Genomic DNA, 23,196 nt, shown 5'->3' on the forward strand with positions numbered 1-23,196 from the left:
CTTCCTCATCTTCCTCTTTTTGTTGATCTTTCTCTTGAATACATGGAAGATTTGATGGTAACCATGAAGGATCTTTCTTTATTTTTGCTTCTGATGTCTTCTCTTCATCAAGTAAAGCCCATGGTTCTTTGATTTGCTCTTCTGAATCTTCTTTTGCCTGATGTGGTCCTTCAATGCTTTCAATATAGTCTCTTTTTTGCAATACTCTTCCTGAGCTATGGTGAAGATCATTGAGCTCAAGAGGAGTTGTTCGGACATGTTGTGCCTCAGCTTTGCAATTAGGTTGAGCGATTCCATGGTATGGTTTTGGAAATGGTGGTACGGGTAGTTGAGTGGAGGTTTGTATTCGAGATGGATGCGGATGGGGTTGTGGTTGGGTAGACATTTGGGGTTGCCTTGGTGGAGGAGGAGGCGATGGTTGTGGATGAGCAGGTGGTGGAGGAAAAGAAGCGGGAGGAGTTTTGTATTGCGGCCTCCACCCCTGATGAGGTGCATTCCACTGAGGCTGTGGCTGAGCATAAGAGTGAAATGAATGAGCAGCTGGTTGGGCATAATATGGATCTATGAAGGAACAAGGAGGAGGTGTGAACCAGGAAGGATGAGTAGGGGGACCCCAAGAAGGAATGAAAGTGGCTTGATAGGGGTCATAATAGGTCTTGGGTGTCCCTTGCAGTTCCTGCTGATAAGATCTAGGTTCATGTGGCCTCCTTTGGTTCATATAATAGAGTGATTCAGTGGCTCCTTTGGTTCTCTCATATGCAGCTTTAATTTCGGGCAAGGAAGGGCACTGATTCGTAGGATGGTATTCTTCACAGATGAAACACACTTCTAGGGAGTGCATTGGACATTCGTTCCTAGGATGCTTTCTAGTGCACCTGGGACAAAAGATGACCAATGCCCTCCTGGCTTCCTCTTGCTTCTTTTGGATCCACAGGGTATCCAATTGCATGGCAAGAAACTGCCTCATATCACTCTTGAAATCTTCTATTTGATCTTCAAATTCGTCTTTGGACAAGGGACTGCTCCCAACATTTCTGCTTGTAGCCATTTGCTCCAGAGGAATGGTTTCTTCTTCTTCTTCCCTTGAGGTTCTTCAAATATGTCTTGTTTTCCACCTAAGGGTTCTTTAATCACAGCCATCGAAGAAGAGAGAATGTTGGCTGTGTGAAGCAGTGGGGGTGTTGTGCAATCATTTTTCTAACTTATCTCTACTCCTACAAGGCATGAAATGAAATCTTTTTGGTTGATTTTTGCTTTTTTCTACTTCTACCTGCAAAACTAAAATAGATTGAACTGCAACTAACTATCTTGCTAAAATGAAAATGCGGAATTGAAATGAAAGCAAGAAAGGACTAATCTATTTTGCTCAAATGAAATTACAAGAATGAAATGCTAGTCCACGCTTGCGGAATTGAAATGCTAATATACGCTTGCATAAATGAAATTGCGGAATTGAAATGCTAATCTATGAAAGCGGGAAATGCTAATCTACTTTTGCAGAAGCAAAATTGCATAATGGAAATGAAATAAACTACTTGGCAGAAGGCAAGAGTAGGAAAATAGAAGAAAAGCAACAATTACTAATACTCTGACGCTTCCCCAGCAACGGTGCCAAAAAGATGGTGGGCTCCAGTATTGTAGCAATAATGCTACAACTCCTGGAACTCCCTTCTTTAATTTTATCAACCCGGTAGTTCGTAACAAACTTGGAAGCGATGGTGCTGTAAGCACAAATACTAGCTCTTGCCGCAGTTGTCACTTGGTCAGCTGGCACAAGTCCACTAGGAGCTTAATCCAACTTCTATGAGCTCTTAGAAGAAGCTTTTTAATTGATCGATGAAAGTTAACTCGAAGGAAGCTAATCTAATTGCAAAAAGAAACTGAAAGCCAAAAAGAAACGCAAACCCTAGCAAACCCTAATTCTACCAGCTAGTCCTACTGACGCAAAGGAGAGCATGCAAACTACTGAAAGAGATGCCATTACTTCTATGAAGGTAAAATACATGTGTCTAGACTACCTCTATCTGAAGAGAACATCTTTTTGTATTTTTGTTTAAGTTGTTGGAATTATCATGCATGTGCTTCTAACTATTTTTTACTGTGTAGAGGTGGATCAACGAGGAGAAATGCTTGGGAAAGGTTGGGAAGGTTCAGAGAGGGTCTAAGGGGTCCCTAACACCCTTCCAAAGAGTCTCACAAAGTTTGGCTGCCAAGAAACCGTGTTTATGAGCTTCTACAGGAAGTCTGCAGGGGTTCTACAGGATGTTCAGGATTTCTACAGGATGTTCTGTAATTCTTCTACAGGATGTTTCGAAATGGGATTTTGGAGCATGGATGGAGGGAAAATGATGGAGGAATGAGTATGGAGGTGAATTAGGGGTGTAGGGGAGTTCAAGACTTGGAGGATGGAATTGAGGAGAAGGTGTAGATGGTTGGAATCGTTCCAAGAAGGGATGAAACGATGTTGCACAAGAAGACGAGAATCATGGAAAAGTAAGCGAATGAGGCAAATGTAAGGTAAGGGTTCTGAGTGAAGGGTGAAGCAGGTAGGTTGGATGGAGTATGGGAAGGTAGAGAAGTGGTATAGGTGCTCTGCAATTTGTGTTTCCAACTGAACCAACAAAGACATGCAAGAAAACAATGATCTAGTTATGCTACCCTAATATGATCTGCCTAACAGTAAGGAGAATGGACAACAACTTTATTTGCAAGGAAACCATGTATATTAACTATGAAATGAAGCATTCAAAGATCTGAACATGTAACCAACCTCTGCAAATGAAAACAACACACTAAGGATTGCATGGTAAAGCAAACTAGTGTTTTCGTTTGGGACAACAAAGTTACTTCAACTCCAGCCCCTGATCCAATAAGGAAGAGGTGAAACCAAAAGTGTTTGCTGACCCTTTTTTGGAGCCTTTTTCCTGTTATTATCCTACCAATATATTCTAAACATGAAAAGCTACTCTAACCATCAAAAGCAATCTAAATAACAAAGCAAGATTCAAATCTAAATAGCAGATTTTATTCTAAGAATGCAGCAAAAACACATAAAGATAAACAAAGGAGGTACTGGGCACTTGAGATGGGCCCAACCCCAAGAGCTACAGCCTCCTAAGAGAGATTTAGAGCTGGTGCAAAGCTGGATTCATCTTTATTGATCAAGAAATGAAGAGTTACATCAAAACTGTCCACAAGGAGAACTTGAAAATGAGCTGACAGCAAAACTAACCTATTGCCTAAAAATCGAACTAAAAAATGACTAGAACAAGAGTATGAAATGACTAACTACTAGCTAACCCAAATGAGGCCCTAAGCCTTCTTATTTATACAAATTGAGGACCCCAACAGTCCTCCTAAAATTTAGGGACTCGGCTGCCCAAAACTTGTAGTCAACAACAGTCCTACTTGACTTGCTTGGCTGCCCTTGTGCTAATTGATTTGGTGCCCTTTGAACTCCGAGCTGATGGTGGAGAATTCGAGGTAAGGGCCCATAAATGAAGGGGACACCTTCCTACAAATCCTTTCCCTTGTTCTCCCACGAATTTGGCTGCCAAGTGCTCATTAAGACCTTCAATTTTGTCTCCAAGTTGACCAAAAAGGCTACACAAAGCACACATTAGACTTGTTGGCATGATGACTAACCAAATTCAATCTATTAGCATAAATATAATCAAAAACATGCAATAAACTAATGATAATGGTGGATTAAGTCAAATTAGGAGGTTGAATGAGCCCAAATAATTATCCATTTTTGGGGCTCATCAACTACTATGGCCAATGCCTCTAAGGCTTATACAGAAGGCACGCGTTTAACAGTCAAGTTCTTAATAGAAGAAAATTATTGGATGGTAAAAGACTTGAAAGAGGCAAGGTAGAGAACAAAACAGTCTCTAGGGTTCACTATGGTAGAGATGAGAAAATCAATGCTTGCTGAAATATGGACTCTTGAGACCACCATGCAGAAACTCTATGTTAGATTTGTCACCATGCACAAGGTGGTTGTCCATCTATCTGGTTCTCAGTAGTAATGAGCAAAGATAGCCTAAAATCTCAAAGACATCCACACTGCTATCACACATGTACAGGAATGGATAATGAGCTACAAGGGAGGCTCTCTTTACTTGCAGAAGATAAAGAAGCCACATAAAGATCTAGATAAAGCACATATTCAGATGTTGATCTAGAATTATGACCACTCCCTCCTCTCATCACCAACATTGAGGATTCCTATGCATGGTTGTTGAAGATTTTGGATGTCATAGTGAGGACACACAAGATATGTTCAATTGGAACCCTCATTCAAGCCCTGATGAATAACCAAGTCCTGTTGTAGGCTGACAAGTACATAGAGTAGTTGATGTGAGAGGCCTCCAATGATGACTGCCAGCTGAGCGCAAAAAGCATGCAAAAGTACATTAGTGGTCCAGCCACACTCAGAACAATGATGCACATCCTTCAAGATGGGTTGGAAAAAGGTTCCATAACAATATACCCGGAAGCAGTTGAGGCAAGAGTCCATTTTGAGAAAGACATCACCAAATAGTATGGGGACACAATAGTGTAGTAGAAAGATTCATATCAGTTCGTAACCTAAGACCATCAAGAGGATGTTCCCGAGTTGGAATTTCACCAAGACATCGAGTGGTGATGTTTGTCTTATTAGGCTGACTCAATCCTATTTTGTCCCACATGGGTATATGTGAAAATTGTATTATTACTTGTAAATATATTATATGTGGAATTCCAAGCATCATTAGTGGAATGTGAACAGTCACTATGTAATGTAAAGGGTTATTTGTAAAGGAGTTGAAGATTCATGAGGGTAGTCAAAGAGTCAGAGGGGAATGTCAAGGTTCACCCCACCCTTTGTTATATATAGAAACTCATAACTCATATAGGGTCTTTTTTGGACCCAAGATTTGGCTAGGCATTGCTTAGACAAGGCTTGAAGAGTATTGTGATGAGCATTGGCTTCTCCACAGCGTAGAGCGAGTATCTCTTTCGAGGAGCAGGCGATGTTGACAATAATGTTCCACTATTGGGGCTAGCGGTTGCCAATGGTGTATGTATGGATGGAACATTAAATTCATATATATAACTAAGCCAACATGTTTTCATCCATATGTCTTTATTGTAGTTTGACTATTCTGGTTACTTTAGCAATGTATGTTAGCTCACTTACACATTTATGTATGAGATATTTTGCATACGATTGTATAAATCTTGTTCAAGACATGTTGTGGTATTAACTATCACTTTGGATTGTGGACTATTATGCTTCCAGCCCGTGATGTCATTCATCTTGTTTTTTCCTTTCAGGTTGCATACTATTACATGCTTCTAAGGGACACACTTTCTTTTCACCTCTATGTGTTAGAACCCCCATGCATGTCACTTCATTCACTTCAAGGTCACACGATTTCTTCTTACAAAGTTATCATACTTAGCATTGCATGCTAAAACATTAAAGGAACTATTGTAATACCCACTATTGGGACTCCTACTCAAATGGTTTGAGGTCTAGTTGGGACTTCGTACCGAGGAGATCCCCTAACATGTTAGCAGGTCTAGCACCACCAACAAAAGATAAATACATAAATTGGACCATGTTACAGTAGTGAAGGGACCAAGATATGCCAAAGTTCACAAATATTTTTCATACCCTTTGCACACAGTTGTGTATCAAGGATTCTGAGCGAAATTTTGTACTAGAGTTCCGTGGTTGTCTACACAAGTACATGTAGGATGAGCTGGAATTGCTAGAAATCTCCTCACCTATCGTTTCCTATTGATACACTTTGAAGATGGAGTAGAAATTTAAATAGAAGAAGAGAGACTTTGCATATCTGAATCTGAAGCAACGGAAAGGCACCCCCAAGCTACTGAAAAAGGGACAAAGCCAAGGCAAGTTGACCCAACACAACCCGCCAAAGACAGAAGAAAATAAGAACACCACAAAGACAAGGAAGGACATGAGGAAATGGTGTAGGTTACATAAGAGCCCCACTAACAACATAAGTGAGTGTCGGGCCAAGAAATCATTGGTGGTCGAGATGAAGGTTTATGAATCAGATGCGCATTTTGACTCTGAGTCAAAACCCAACAAGGCGAATAAAAAAGGGATGAAGATTATTGATGCAGAGTCGAGTGCCACCATCGCCACCACCAAGATCTAGAAGAACTAGCCTGAAGATCATGAGGATGGGGTGCACTTCTTCCATTCCCAAATGTGGGTCAAGGATTCTTCGTTGGAGTTCATTATCGACAGTGGGAGTGAAAAGAACCTCATTTCAGCAAATTTCATGAAGCGGCTAGGCCTATCGAACATGACACACCTTCAGTAGTACACCATCAAGTGGCTTCACCAAGGGCGAGATCTCTGTGTTAGCCAGTAGTGGCACCTTTCCTACATCATCAAGGCCTTCGTTAATGAGGTATAGTGATGTTTCTCCTCTTGAATGTTCTGATGTATTATTAGGACAACCATACTTGTGGAAGCGACATGTTGTGTATAAGTCTAGGTCCCTCAATGTTATTATTACTTCAATAAATAAGTTGTGCAAGATACAATACGTAGTGATGCCTACCACTGTATCTTTGATCATTGTGAAGCAATATAGTAAGATCATTTTCGAAACTCAACAACATTTTTTCCTTAATATTTTCCCCTTGCAAAAGAAGAAGACTGTGGCCACAACCTCCAAATAGGGCTCCTCTACACGGAAACAATAGATGGACAAGGTCATGGAGGAGTACAAGGACTTCTTCACCTCATGCACAATGGTACATCTACACTATTAGGTTGAGCAGTCCATTGATTTGACCCTAGGTGCGCTACTACCGAATGGGCCAATCTATTGATGGTCTATACTGGAAAACGTTGAGATCAAGAGAAATATGTGAGAGTTGATGTAGAAAGGGAACATCAGGACAAGTTGATGGCCTTGTGGGAGCCAAATTGTGTTGGTACAGAGGAAGGATGGGAGCTAGAGACTCTGTGTTGACTATCGGGTGCTAATCAAGATCACTATCTGAAATAGGTATCAAATTCCACAGAATGATGACCTTATGGACCAACTCAATGGGTTTAAATATTTCAACAAGATTGACTTGATGTTAGGGTATCATGAGGTACCAATCGAACCCTATGATGTCTTGAGGACTTCCTCCAAATCCAAGGAGGGCCTTATCGAATGGCTTTTCATTCCCTTCCAGTTGATGAATGTCCCTGCAACCTTCATGAGGCTAATGGAAAACATCTTGGAACCCTTCACCAACTAGTTCATGGTGGTGTATTTGGATGATATCCTAATCTTTGCCCAAAGATGGGAAGAACACCTCTGCCATATTTGATAGGTCCTTCAAACTCTATCACAACACATGTTGTGTTCCAATTTGGACAAATGGACTTTTAGTATGACCCAAGTTTAATATCAGGGGTACATCATTAATGAGTGGGGTGTGCATGTGGACCCATCAAAGATAAAATTCATTTAGGATTGGCCAGCCCCAACCAATCTAACGAATCTCCACAACTTTCTAGTTGCTAACAATTTTTACCATAGGTTTGTGTTGGGGTTATCTCATATCACTTGGCCTTTGAGTCAAGTCACCAAGGTCTGATCAAAAGAATTTTTTTTTTTATTTTTTTTTATTTTTTTTTTATTTTTTTTTTTATTTTTATTTTTTTTGTTTTTTTTGTTTTTTTTTTAATTTTTTTTTTTGTTTTTTTTATTATTTTATTTATTTATTTCTTCTTCTTCTTCTTCTTCTTCTTTTTTTTTTTTTTTTTTTTTTTTTTTTTTTCTGAATCCAAAGAGAAGGTGTTTTCTGAGTTAAATGATCACCTCCGCTCTTCCATTTGAGATTGAGATAGATTCCTTTGACTATGCTATTGGTACATTTATTACTTAGCAAGGGTGTCCAATGGCATATCATAGTGAGACACATTTAGACGTAGTCTGAAAGTATGCCACCTATGACAAAGAGATGTTTTCCATGGTGAAAACTTGCCAACAATGGAAGCATTACATCATGGGGAGGAAACGGTCATTCACGCATACCACCAACCTGTATAGTTCATACAGACATAAGGGATGTTGCAGAACAATCACCATCAGAAATAGTCCACGCAGCTCCAATAGTTCCATTTGAAAATTAAGTACAAGATGAGTAGCACCAATAATGTTTTGTACTTCCTCATTCAACTGATGGTCATGGTGCTGACCACTATGCTTGACTCTTGTGGTCACAAAACTTCATGCTGGCTGCATTTGTACATGAGGAACCTAGAATTTGGAAACACATACCAGACGCTCCTCGAAGGAAAGCAAGTTCCAAATTTTCACCTCCGGGATACATTGTTATGACACCTAGGACACCTTTGTGTTCCTTCAAGCGAACGTGCCAAGATGGTTGGGGAGGCACACTATAGTCAGGTCGAGGGACATTTCGGAGTAGAGAAAATAGTGACAGTGTTGTAGAAGTATTTTTATTAGCCAAACCTTCGATAGGATTTTGGGAAATACATTAGATCTTGCACTGCCTACGCTATTTCCAAACCAACCATCATGAAGCAAGGCCTATATAATCCTTCCTACTCATAGTCAACCTTGGGAATCCATATCCATGGATTACATGTCAGGAAAGCATGGAAAGGACTGTCTATTCATGGTCCTCAACAGATTCTCTAAGATGGCCATTCTGGCACCCTGCACGAAGAGTAACCCAACAAAAGTCAATACAAAGCTCTTCTTTGAATGATTATGGGTACACTTTGGGATCCCATAGTCCATTATCTCAAATCAGGATAGTAGGTTCCTATGTACATTTTGGTCAATTCTCTGGTCGATGTTTGATATAAAGCTCACTAAGTCCACTAATTTCCACCCCCAAACTGAATGCCAAATAAAGGTCATCAACAAGATGATCGTAAGAATTTTATGCATGTACAAATTGAAGCATCCATGCACATAGGACAAAATCCTCCCTGTGTCAAGTATAGCTACAATAGAGCTCTCCATAGCGCAACTCGCCACAACCCATTTTATATGGGGCTGGTATTTTAGCCTCTATGTCCCATTAATGTGGCCATACCATTTGCAGCTACTCAGGTAGCTTCGGTCCATGTCGAGTCTAAAGATGACATGACTAACTAATTCATTGAGGGTATCCATTGCATCCTCCAGCAGTTCCATGGAATATTGGAAATATCCAATGCTAAGTACAATCAGTGACATGATTAGCATCAGGTGCCACACAAGCTCAAGGTGGGCGAAAATGTTTGGCTACATTTGTAGAAGGAAAGCCTCGCTTGGCCCCACCATAAGCTTCGGCTGCTCTGATATGGGTCATACACCATCACCAAGGTTGTAGCAGACAATGATTCCAAGCTCAACATTCTACCGTTCCTTGTCCTGCACCTAGTGTTCAATGTGGGCTGTCTTCGGCCATACATTCCACCATTTCTCAACACATCTAACATTTTTTGAACAACTCACACCAATAAAGTTAAACCTAGACTTCATGGAACAAGCCACAACTCATGGGATTATGGACACACAGATCAAGAAGACTCGCCAACAAAATATCCAACTATATTGGGTTGTCAAAGTTATCCAACTCTTACACCAAGGCAAGTGGCTATGCAAGGAGCAAGTTTAGCAGAAGTTTCCTCGTCTCATGGAGGAGCTCAGCACAATGGGGACCATTTCTTCCTAAGGGGGGAGGATTGGTCTAGGTGGATATTGGTGGCCACCCACATATTCCACTTCGACCCCCACAATTATTTATTTCAGTTTTTCAGTTTCCTTAATTCTAGCACAATTTACTATTTTTCGGTAGTTTTTTGGGTCCCAAACTTCGATAACCATTTTGAGGCCCGAAACACTGTTTTTTTGGAAAGTGGGCAAACATTAGCCATTGAATCATGTTTGCACCCAAACGTTGTAGTCATTGGATAGAACTTTATAGTGAGTTATTATACACGTCAAACAAATATTGTATGCCAAAGTTACGACCCCCGGAAGTTGATGTACCAATTTACCCAGAGAGGGCCCATAGTTTTGGCACTTCATCTCCTAGGGTTATATTTTTTTATGGTTTTCCATTGTTTCTCAATTATAAATAGGTCTTCAAGCCTCATTGTAACACAGTTCTCCCTCTTAATGAGCATCCACTTTGGTCATCATCATTCAAATCATCAACTTGTCTATCATAATATTGTTAAGTGTCAACATAGCTATTAGACCACAAAATCCAACTATATCAGGTTCTGAAACATATATCCATCATGGTCATAACATGTTAGATACTTCATCATCACATGACATGAAATTTTCATAAAGAGATAGAATCTTATGAATAAAGTAACTAACAACTTTATCATAAATATCATAATTACTACTTCACTTCTTTATTATATTATTCAATCACAAGGATGGGGAATCCAGATTTGTCCAAACCGCTAAGCTTATAAGAATATAATCAAAGTCAACAAGAAGATCATGAATATCAATCTTATTGTTATAGTTCTATCATTGTGGTTACCATGCTTGTTAGAAACATTATCAATCGTATCAAGATACCATATATAACAATCAATTTTATATCCTTCTTTATAATATTAGGAAATACATTATGACTAAAATTAGAGACTCTTTGCCAAACATTGAATATGTGAATATCTTCAAAATATCAATGTTTCTAGGTAGCTTTGCCATGACTTAATAGAATGTAAGATATTTGCCCAATACCAAGTGCACCATCACATCATGAGTACCATGAATCAAATCTACTTTCATGTATATGAGTCATTCAGGAAGGTGATATCCCCATCATAGCTTAGGTTTTACCTTTCCATCCAATATTATATTTGGAACATGACATTGAAAGAATACATCATACATAACTTGTCAACTTATTTTTCATGGGAAATTTATCTCTCTTCTCTTCCTACACTATACATCCTTTCCTGAATCTTAGATGATCCTCAAGAAGGATCCATTCATCGCATCTCATGAAGAGGTTGGAAGTATCCAAGTACCCAAATATACATTTAGGAAGTATTAGTAATAATAAAAACAATAAACTTAAATAGGAATAGAATAAAAAAGAGGTAACATAGATATAAAAGGTGCTTGTCTTTTTACGAGGAGATCAACTCCCTCTTGAACCAACCTTCAAGATCTATTACCAAATCTTATCCATATGATAATGTTGCCTTCAATATTTCAATCAACTTCATTAGCAACGAGGCCTAATAAAGACTATTCCATCTAGGGCTTCATCAAATCTATCACAAGTGCTTTGAACATCTTCACATTGATCATGCTAGGGTTTCTAGATTCCATATCTCAAATCTCTGCCATAAACCACAATTTCTCTCAAACCCCAACCTCATAATGCCTAGCGTTTCCTTCAAACCCTAGTATTCTTTAAGGTCTCCTCCATCTTCACATGCTTGCATGAAAGGCATCTCAATAAGGGTTATATTTTATGACTTTTCTTTACCCCAACTATGAAACCATGCTAATTTTTCTTAGTGCTATATTGTTCTTTCATTTGATATTTGCAATTCTTCATTTACACATTAAATTCACCCCATAACATCATATTATTATACGTATTTACAACATTATTCGACAACATATGGAATTATATAGAAAAAACAAAATCATCATCAATGCAACAAAACATAAATGAACAATGGAATAAAATCATTCACAAATAGAAAGACTAGGATCGATGAGAGACCAAGGAAAAACCGACTATGGGGAAAACTGTTTCAAATTCTTTTTCTTATTAGATTTTCATCGGATGATTCAACAAAAAATAGTATAATGATCCACATATTTAATCATTAACTTATCAAACAAAATCAATTAAAAAGATTCTTGAGATGAACCCAACAACGTTAATACTCAAAAGTGTGATTGAAAAGCCTATGAATAAGTGTTGTTGTGTATAGTCGACTACCGAACATTTCATTCAACTAAAGAAACTTTCGTCAACTAAAAAAACGCACCCTAGGTCTCAACTGCATAGTTGAGATGACTTGCATGTAGTTGCAGCTCAGATTTCTCCGTGACACACTTGCAGCTACTACCAAAAAACTCTAAAATAAAGTTGAAAGCTTCACACCATGTAATTTCACCTTCATGTGAACCCATTCCTCCGTGGACCTGCCTCAAACTTATGTGAGCCAGAAATAAGGCAGAGAATAGAAGAAGGACCCAAGATGATTGTCCAAATGAGGTTGAGGTCACTTGTATTTATAGCCTTCCAAGGGTGTGCAATTTGTTTTACCGCCGACCTCATCAAATATGCACATGTGGGATTTTTATTCAAAAGTGCACATTTCGTTGTCCAAATTGAGTGCCTCAATAGTCAAAGTTGGTTCTCTCAAAAGGAAGAATCTTGTCCCATGGTTGGAGTTTGTCACTGAGCTGCCAAATTAACATTGCTAAAATAGAGTATTGTATTTTTTGTTGAAATACGTGTTTTACATGTTGCAATTTTATTACTGCTCCATCATTCTTGATATTGATCTATAAGTTGGTAGGTGTAGCAAATTATTCAACTATTCCCTCTTTCTTTTAATAATGGTAATGGTTCCTACTTAACAATGTTTAGAAAATAAAACAAGCTGTACAATAAAATTGGAACCTTAAATAGAGGGAAAAAAAATTGCCTAAAAATTAAAAGTTTTCCCAAAATATTGAAAGTGAAACATTCGATAAAGAACCAAAGTGACCCTAAACAATAATGAAATATAAGAGGAAATCTTACAAAATTCTATAAATGATATGAGGAGACAACTTTAGTGAAGTCATATTTCATGTGACACTAACAAGTCTCTCCCCTTTATACTAAAACCCATTAATAATATTTGTTGCGTTCAAGAATTGTTTTATTGTAGATTTACTTTTGAATCTTCCCTTCACCTTTTTGATTGGGGTGTTTTAATAGAATCTTAGCATTTCTGATACATATAAAATAGTTAATAACATACCCAATACATATAAAACAATTAATAACATAGTGAATATATCAATAATGTTTTGGGTTTCTCTTCTCCTATATTTTCATTTTCTATATGTGTGATATTAATATACTCATGTTCATCAATGACATTTAGGTTTTCCAACTACAACCATCATGTTTCACTTAAGTATTCATGATTATTCTACTTATGCAATTTTCCTTGCAGGAAGAAATTACTGGAGAATGGGTTCTCGATAGTAACAATATTAATTATAACAACTATGTTGGAAGTGTGATCATCTACCATAAAAATTTGACGAGTAAAGGCTATCATGCATTAATTTACAGGTCAATTTCTACTTTACCCACATTGTTCATAGATACATATAAATTTTGTGATAAAATATTTTAAAAACTCAAAACTTCTTTATTAGAAAAAAGACTTTATGATCATTTCTTAAAAACCTTTATTAGATTATGACAGACCATTAGTTCCTCATACCTACAAGCCTAACTGAATCCTAAATTGCTTTGTTTTATAATAAATTAGTTCGTTTTGTAATAAATTAATTATTTCTATAATTATTATAAATCTTTTTAAAATTAGAATTTATTGAATGCTTAGGATTAAAAATATTTATATAATATAGCAAATATAAATTTGAAACATATTTATATAATTTTACTTTTATTTTATGAGTTCTTATATTTTCTTTTGTATTTCACTCGGATCTTTGTTGGTTAACAAAATCACTACTTCACTTAAAAGATCATTGGAGAGAAATGTCTACCATGCAGATTTCATAGTAAGCATTGTCCAACCTCTATACTATACCTACTTGAATGAGAGTTTAAAAAATCCTTAAAATATCACTTTCAAGAGACTGTTTAATTTGTTTTGTTTTCCCGTGCTTCTTTGCTGACTTTTCATACCTTTCATTGCCTTCTATCTCCATACTCTACCTACTTATGAAATTTAAAAAAATCGTAATATATAACCTTCAAGATATTATATCACATCATGTTTAGCATTTTTTTTGACGGTATATAATGATTTTTTTATATATTTAAAATAGTGTATATATTAAGTTCACTTTTTTATTATTTAAATTTATAAGCGTAAATTTATATATTTAAAATATTGTGTATATTAATTTCACTTTTTATTATTTAAATTTATAAACATAAATTAAAAAAAATTAGTGTATATATATTTTTATAAGTTTTAATAATTAATGATTGCACACCAGAAACTAAACCCTTATCTTAATATTAATTTATTTTTTTTATTAATGATTTAAAATTACTTTCCAAATAGATTTCATTCGATGACAGTGGCAACCATGATATACTATGATCTTCACATTTTCATTTATGATTACAGTGGCGACCATGATATGCGAGTGCCTTTCATTGGAACACAGGCTTGGACAAGGTCCTTGGGTTATGCAATAATTGATCAATGGCACCCATGGATAGTGGATGATCAAGTTGCTGGGTAAGCACACGTCACTTCTTCACATTTGATACACCATATTAATTCAAACACATCTAAATGAATTATTGTGCTTTCTGAAATTTTTATGTGCACAGATATACTCAAGGATATGATCACAACTTGACCTTTGCAACTATAAAGGTGGGCTGTCGGTTTTTTTTGTTCTTTATGGTTTTTGGAAGAAGCATAAAGATTCCCTCGTAAACATCACTTTTCATTGAAACTAAATAGAATGTCTTTTTTAAGTTAAAATTAATTACAATGTATTCTTTGCAGGGAGCTGGACATATGGTTCCACAATACAAACCTAAAGAATCATTGGCCTTTTACATGCGTTGGTTAGCTGGAAAACCATTATGAAACACCACAAGTTTCCAATTGCGTTTAGATTTTATTTACATTTAAACCCAATTGCTTTTAGATTTTATTTACAATTTAAGTTTGCAAATTGTTTATGTTGCTTGGCATTGTCTCGATTTTCTCTTTATTAGATCGCCAGGCGCAGGCTCCGCTATTCAAAAAAATAAGGCATTATCAATTTTCTTCCATTGGATGGGATTATTATTCTCTCGAATACATTGAACAACCATCTAACAAATGAAAAATTTACAGGTCTTCATTTGTTTGATATTTACCTTATGTGCTAGGTTATGTGAGAGAACAAACATGATTGGCCTTCTCCGAAAAATCATGATCGTGATGTAGTTTCATAAGTAATTTCATTATGTTAGTTGATATTTTGGGGAAAGTCTATTAGATTTTAAATATGTTAATAATTTTTTAATATAAAAAAAGGATTTTTTTAGAATTTGAAAATTATAAATATTATAAATATTAAACATTGCTCATAAGGTTTTGGATTGATGGTGAATGGGTGCATTGTTAAGGAATTTCATAAAGATATCTCATCAATTCAAATCCTTTGTTGGTGATTACATCACAAAACATATATACAAGAATAGACCCAGCTTAAGTCTTATCTACCAAGGGGCTAGAGGGATCAAATAAGTCAAAATGCAAACCTTTTTATTTGATTCCTATATTAGAATTTAAGATGGATCTATATTAATTTTGAGCAACACACTATTTATAACAAGAATATTATATATCGAAAGAAAGAGTTTTATCATATATGTTTCCTACTTCCAAATATGATTATGACATTTATTGACATTTTAACTTGTAAAATAGGAATGATATATAAAATATTCCAATTCTCTCTCTCTTTAAATATATATATATATATATATATATATATATATATATATATATATATATATATATATAAACATAGAGAGAATTGGAATATTTTATTTATGATTCCTATTTTACAAGTTAAAATGTCAATACAATCATATTTGGAAGTAGAAAAAATATATCCAAAAACTCTTTCTCTCAATATATAATATTGTTGTTATAAATATTTTTTAAATGTTAGATGTTTATTTAATTATGTATGTGTATATATATACACACAATTACACACCGATGCAGTCCTATTAACACCTATTAACACCAAATGAGAGAGAGAGAAAGAGAGCATTGGAATATCTTATTTATGATTTGTATTTTACAAGTAAAAATATCACTAGAAGCCATTATCATATTTAGAAGTAGTAAACATATATTTGTAAAAAGCTTTCTCTCAATATTTAATATTCCTATTATAAATGTTTTTTAAATGTTACATGTTGATATGTTTATCTATGTGTATATATATACACACAATCACATATCTATGGAGTCCTATTCACATCGATGCTAATATCACCGATCTAGTCAATGAATATAACAATGGATTCAACCCTTTACAATATTCAATGCTAAAAAATAAAAAATACTCATACCTTTCACACACATTGTAAAAAAAGGGGTTTCTCTTTTCCACACAGCAAGCTTAACACAAATCCCAACACAATTTCATCCTCCAAACTAGCCAATACGAAGGTTGGCCAAGTAAAGTCTTAAAAATCAAACACACAATCGTCCAAGTTTTATGTGTTGTCGCTATGAAATGATTTTGTATCACCTCTTTCCAAATTAATTGTTTGATTGCTATGAAATGATTTCATAGTGCCGATAAAAATTCTATATTGTAGTTCCACTGAAGATGAAATAGCTTGACTATTCCAAACAGACTCTCCATGCCCCAAGCTGACCCCTCAACACAACATACAATTTACCAACCTTTCTTCACATGAGGTTGCAACACTATTACAAATTCGACAATCAAAAAATAGTCTAAGATGGTTCTTTTTCTTCAAACTCCAAACATGGTACTTTTCCTCTATAACAACACACAAATCATTGTAAATACCAAGGAAACACTGTTCAAGAACACAACAACACATTCCTTCTACAAAATTTAAGACAAATAGAATAAGAGTCCTAAAAGACAAATATATTATCACAACGATTCAAACCACAAGATTTGAATTTATTTTAATATAAATTGGTCGAGCAACATACAGGTTCTAAAAATGACCAGTAGTCTAATGAACAAATGCAAAAGAATATAAAACATGAGTTTACAAGTAGAAATCAAATTGGTTAATCACGAGAATTTGATTCAATCTAAACCATTTATCAAGCACACAACTTACAGTCCAAAACTTCTATTCATTTACATCACTCACACAGAGAACTACAACTTACAACCCGATTGTTGTTTATTTACACCACTCAAACAGAGAAATATTGCCTCGTTCACACTGAATGGAGAGTACAGGCAGGTCTATAAACTGATGACTATAGTTTCATAGAGAAACATGGAGTTCATATATTCTCTCCCTCTCTCTTCTCCTCACTTGAGAGATTCTCCTCTTATGTTCTCCTCTTTAAACACTATATTCTTTTTGTTTCCCAATAGAAATCAATCATGATAATAAAGAGTCACAAAGGTTGAATTGTTTCCCCTTCCCACAAAACAATGGAAATTTAAAACTAAAACTTACATCAAAAAATACCTTGTCCAAGTTATTCTAAAAAATAAAAACTTACTTCTTGATGTAAATATTTACAATTTCTTACAAAAAAAAATTGAAATTTCCTATGAGCATTACGATGTGGCCATCCCATCACATTGATAATATATTGTCCATACTTTGTCAATTTTTGTGTTGGGCCTATGCACGTGCATTAGACTCCTAGGCTGAAAAATATTCATGGTCTCCTGACCATGTGTTGATGAAGTAAATATTCTTTGATCCCAAGCTTTACATTGTAGTTTTTCCTTTTGCTAGACATGTTTTTGTTGCACTCTTTTCTCCTATTGTATTCTTCCTTCGTCTCTTTGCTGATGAAAAAATGTTCTACCCTATGCAATATGTTGTCATTTATTCTCTTTTTCCCTTGATACCTATTCTGTTGAGGCTTCTACAACATCAAATTCCTCATTTTCTCTATTTTCATATCAAACCTATCCTCTTGCTAGCACAAACGATCATTTACTAGTTGAGATTCACTATTTTCCTCCATTAACATATCAATATAGTAATGTTTTGGAGCTACTTTCACCACTCTCTGCACGTTTTGTTGGAACTTATCATTATTGTTGTCTCCTTGTAATAAGACCTTTCCTTGTATAAGGATTTCAATATTCTTCTCTTCTTCCTCTGCAACACACATCTCGATGCAGATGCTTAGGACATTTGGATGTATTCTTCCTTTCTTTATCACAACAAAAACATTATTGTATTTTTTAGAATTTTCCATTCTTACTTCAACCTTCACCTCACCAATATTGTGTTGTATGAGATCTTCTTCATATGGATGAAATTTTTTATTGTTGTTGCCCACTATTTGTTTTGTTTCTTCTTGTTCTATTCCATTATCATGTGGTACTTTAACCTTCTCCTTCTCTTCAAATGTGCCTAAAGACTTCCTATCATTTTTAACATGTGTCCTTGTGTATCCATTTATCTAAATATTCCATTTCTTCTTCAAGATCTTTTAACATTAAGTTTGAATATTTAGCATGTGTTTCTATCAATAGCTTAGACTTAGATCTCTCTAGTAATTTTTTAAGAAACAATATTTATTCATCAAATTCATTAATCATTACATATGAATGTTCTTCTTCATTTCTCCTTTTTTTGTCTACACAAGTCAATTCCACTTTGCTTTCTCTAAAACAACATGTTGCAAATATCTCCTATAAATTACCTTTTGTACATTCTCATGAGCATACATAGTCCTTGGAATAAAAGTAAACATTTGGTCATTCTCGTTCATCCTTGTGACAATCTTCAATGGTTTTTTTTCTTTACAACTTGTGCAACCTACAAACACTCATAATTTGTCATTTTCAAAATCACAAGGCCCTGTAGCCTCATTTGATGTTTCTTGCACCATTTCCTCATGTGAATATTCATCCTCCAAATAGTCTATGAGACTCTCGGTAATTCCCTCATCAAAATCATCTTCCTCCCTGTTATCCTATCCAAAGATCGGTCCTTGTGCTAATGTAAAAATGTACAATATCCCTCCTCCCTTTCTCCAAGAATCCTTTCCTCATGCAATACTAAAGAATCCACTATAAAATATTTGATCTGTTGTTTAATATTAGTTTTTCTTTGGTAATTTTGACTTCAAAATTAAAAACAAATTCTCGTCAATTACTTCATATGCGTAGGTTCCGTTATGGTGTTTGTGAATGAAAACAGGTAAATTTATCAAGTTTTATGTTTAGTTCACGATAAAAATAACATGAAAATCAATTGCTGAGAAATAGCAAGTAAATTTATAGCAAACTATCAAAATTAACACTTAACATGGTGTTTTGGTGAAGGAGTTCACCCCTCCTTGGCTACATCTCCTTGATCTAGCTTCCATGGCTTGGGCCTTTGTATTAGCTCAATAATGGAAAATGTGTTGTTTATAATGGCCTACTACTCCTTAAACATGCTTAAATGTGCTCAAAATATCCAAATCAGCTAGGAACACCTTTTCCTTATCCTAATTTCGTCGAATTTTGCAAAAGATATGACAGAAATAGTTTTCCCTAGTAAACCTCCTCTAAAATTGGAGGAACTCGAGTTAGTCCTATTAAACCTTGAGGAATCTCTAAAATTGAAGGTATCACCAAAAGTATGCCAAATTAATTACATGTTTAATTAGTGGTTAAGCATATTTAATTAAGCATTAATTGTGCTTAATGCTAATACCACACAATTAGATAAACCATTAGCTTGGTGGTTAATAGTAGTGGACACATGTTGACATTGAATTTTGTGGTTTGTGGTAACCTCCCAACTCTAGTTTATACGATAGTGTGGTCACATGTTGCAATAGCTGTGAATGGTTATGGTTGCTGACCACCAGATGGATTAACCATTAGTCATTACCTCCAGAGTTACATTGTTGTGTTCACATGGGAGGGGGTAGCACGTGGTCTCGCTCCCTCCTAACCCGCAACCACAACCATATTAAAGTTTAAATATGTATGGAAATTATTATATGTTAATTCCTGACGTGGTGGTAGAACAACATCTCGTGGATTTTCTTTGGGCAAGGGCATGAGTTTGACCATGCTTACCAGCCCATTATTTTGCACACTTCACAATGATAACCAACCATTGGTGAGGGACACGTGGTGGCCTTCGGGCTTGCCACTTGTCCCCTCCTGATTGGTCCACCATAAACCAATAAAAACATGCCACGTCACCACACCTACAGACTAATATAAATGTGACACTTGGCGAGTCCTAATTGAATATTGACCACCATTGACCCTACCTAGTGACCTGCCATGTCAATAGTACGGATTGCTGACTGTGCAATGACTGTACATTTTTTTCAAAAATTCCTCTATTTGGAAAAGCATATAGAATGCGATATCTTCCTCATATGAAATTGGTTTTTAGTGAAAAGAGTTGTGTTGGGATCATATCGCCGAGACAGACGCGGTCGTCCAGGTTTCTAGGAATTCTAAGAAATTTTATTTTTGAGCTAAATACTGAGCACCTGATCATTCCTCCCCACTAGAAGCCTTTCGGACCCCAAAAGATACTATAAATTGTTCAATAAGTGAGCGCTATAGCTTCCTCACCTTCTCGATCTGCAACCATTTGGCTTTAGAATGTTTTCGTTCCTTGAGTCCCACTCTAAGGTGTTCAACACTACCTCTCTTTGAAGATCTGGTTCTTCTGTCAAGTATGAGATCTTGCTGAAGTTCATCAAGATATTCTGGCAAGAATTCAACTATTGATGGCAGCATAACATGCTCTCCTTGATCATCAATCAAAGGAGGTTCAAACAATCTCAAATTCTCAACATTAACAACAAAGTATATTTTCATATAAAAAGGAAAATCTAGCTTAAATGCATTGCTACCAATTTTTTCCAGAATTTTAAAAGGACCATAACAGATTGGCTTAAGATTTTTACCTTCCCCTTGAACTCTATCTTTGCTAATATATAACCAAACTTTTTCTCCAACTTGAAATTTATGATCAACACGGTGTTTGTCATACCTTGCCTCATAGCTTCTTTGACTTCTTTCAAGTTGTTCTTGCACTGTGTGATGTATCAACTGAATTTTCTCAATGAACTTCCTTGCCTTATGAGTGCCACTGTGACCATCGATGGAAACATATTTCTCAAAGATGAAGTCTAATGGTGACCTTGGCAAGTACCCAAAATAGCCCGTAAAGGGCTATGTGTTTGTTGAAAAATGCTTTGCCCTATTGTATGCATGGTGTATGAAATGCGGTTGTTCATCCCACAACTTGGGATGTTTTATGAAATATCCTCTAAGAAGATGTATGATTGTCCTGTTGACCACCTTAGTTTGTCCATATGTTTGTGTATGAAAGTTTTTACTCTTCTTCAACTTAGTGTTCATCATGTCCCACAAATTTAGCCAAAAATTCCCAAAAAATTGAGAATCTCGATCACTTACAATGGAAGTAGGAAGACCAAAATGAACCCAAATATTTTGAAAGAAAAGATAAGCTGTTTTTTTAGCTGTAATTTGTTTTTTACATGGTGTTAGAATACACATCTTTCTAAACCTGTCTACAACTACATATAAGTAATCCTGACCTTTCCTTGACAATGGAATACCTCCTACAAAATCCATTGAGATACTCTCCCATGGGCATGAAGGTACTGGAATTGGAGTGTAAAATCAAAGTTTCTTATTGCTAGGCTTACTTTTTTCACATAAAGAACATCCTCTAATGAAATAAGATACATTATCAAACATGTGTGGCCAATAACAATACCTTTGGAGATTCACTATTGTCGTGCCTACAACAAACTGTCCAACAATCAATGAAGTGTGTGCCTCCCTTATGATAATGTTTCTTTCGCCCTATTGAATACATAACTTTTCCAAGTGATACAACAAAGTGTTATGTACATGGTAATCTAACTCTTCATTTTGGTTTCCTTGACTCAAGCTTGCATACGCATCTCGGAAGTCATTATCATATGCATATTTCTCAATGTAATTTTCATGCAAAACAAAATTGTGCTTGAGTATAATAGATGAATTTACAATAGGTCTAGAAAGCATATCAACTACCTTATTGTAGATTCATTTTTTGTACTTGATGACCAAATGAAAGTGTTGTAGAAAACCCATCCATCTGAAGTGTCATGAATGCTGAAACTTTGACTGTGGCTGTAAGTATTGCAATGATTTATGGTCAGTATGGATAATTTTCTCCTTTCCCATTAAGTAGTGTTTCCATTTTCGATAGTTTGCACCAATGTGGAATGTTCTTTGTCATAAGTGGTATAGTTAATCAAAGCTCCATTAAAAATTTTAGAATGAAATGAAATGGGCTTACCATGTTGGATAAGAACTGCTCCCATGGTGTAATCACTAGCATCCGTTTGAATCTCAAACGGTTGTCTAAGATCCAGAAGAGCCAATACTGGTGCTGAACTGATCCTTTTATTTAAAGAATCAAATGCTTTGTGATGTACATCTACCCAATGGAAGACTTTCTTGACACTAGTCAATGCATGTAGTAGTGTTGCAATAGAAGAAAAATTAACAATAAATTTCCTCCAATATTGTGTTGCCCCTACAAAGCTTCTTACCTCTTTAATTGTATTGGGATTGGGCCAATTCATAATGACCTCGACCTTAGATGGGTCTATCCTCATCTCACCTCCTCCAACAATGTGTCTCGAATTTACTAAAGAAGTCTTCCCAAATTCACACTTTGACATCTTTAAAAACAACTGTTCTTTCCTCAAGACGTCAAGTACTTTCTTCACATGGATGACATGTTTATCTTTGGATTTGTTGAATATGAGAATATAATGTAAGTAAATAATGACAAATTCATCTAGAAATGGTAAGAATACATCATTCAGAACTCTCATGAAAGTAGCTGGAGCATTTGTAAGACAGAAAGGCATACCTAGCCACTGAAACAATCCTTGTTTAGTTTTAAATGCAGTTTTCCAAATGTCCTCTTCAGCTATTCTAACTTGATCATAACCACTTCATAAGTCTAGCTTAGTGGAATACCTTTCATACCTCAATTGATCAAGAAAATCATCAATTCTTTGGAGTGAATAACGATTCTTTATCATGATTTTGTTTAGTGCATGGAAATCCACACATATGCACCATGTCCCGTCCTTCTTTGGCACCAAGACAATGGGTGAACCACATGAAGAAGTAGATGGGCATAGGATACCTTTGTTCAACAATTCTTGAATTTTCTTCTTGATTTCCATGCTCTCCATGA

At 35.7% G+C, this 23,196-nt stretch overlaps 1 protein-coding gene across 1 annotated transcript; it reads left to right on the forward strand.

The window, feature by feature from the left end:
* Positions 1-8,414: 8,414 nt before the first annotated feature.
* LOC149172615 (serine carboxypeptidase 1-like) lies at positions 8,415-14,863 on the forward strand. The gene is made up of 5 exons (XM_089426399.1): positions 8,415-8,441; positions 13,214-13,335; positions 14,372-14,485; positions 14,581-14,626; positions 14,762-14,863. Exons 1-5 carry the CDS (start codon positions 8,415-8,417, stop codon positions 14,843-14,845), a joined length of 393 nt encoding a protein of 130 aa, XP_089282525.1. The 3' UTR covers positions 14,846-14,863.
* The last annotated feature ends 8,333 nt before the right edge of the window (positions 14,864-23,196 follow it).

The sequence above is a fragment of the Pinus tabuliformis genome, chromosome 4_2 (genome assembly GCF_031772625.1).
Source record: "Pinus tabuliformis cultivar Carrire ecotype Pingquan chromosome 4_2, CPIR1, whole genome shotgun sequence".
NCBI lineage: Eukaryota > Viridiplantae > Streptophyta > Pinopsida > Pinales > Pinaceae > Pinus > Pinus tabuliformis.

Coding starts and splice junctions, on each gene's coding strand:
- LOC149172615 (XM_089426399.1), top strand. CDS start 8,415: ATGGTTGGGGAGGCACACTATAGTCAG. Junction 13,336..14,371: donor TATCATGCATTAATTTACAG/GTCAATTTCTAC, acceptor TTATGATTACAG/TGGCGACCATGATATGCGAG. Junction 14,627..14,761: donor TGACCTTTGCAACTATAAAG/GTGGGCTGTCGG, acceptor TATTCTTTGCAG/GGAGCTGGACATATGGTTCC.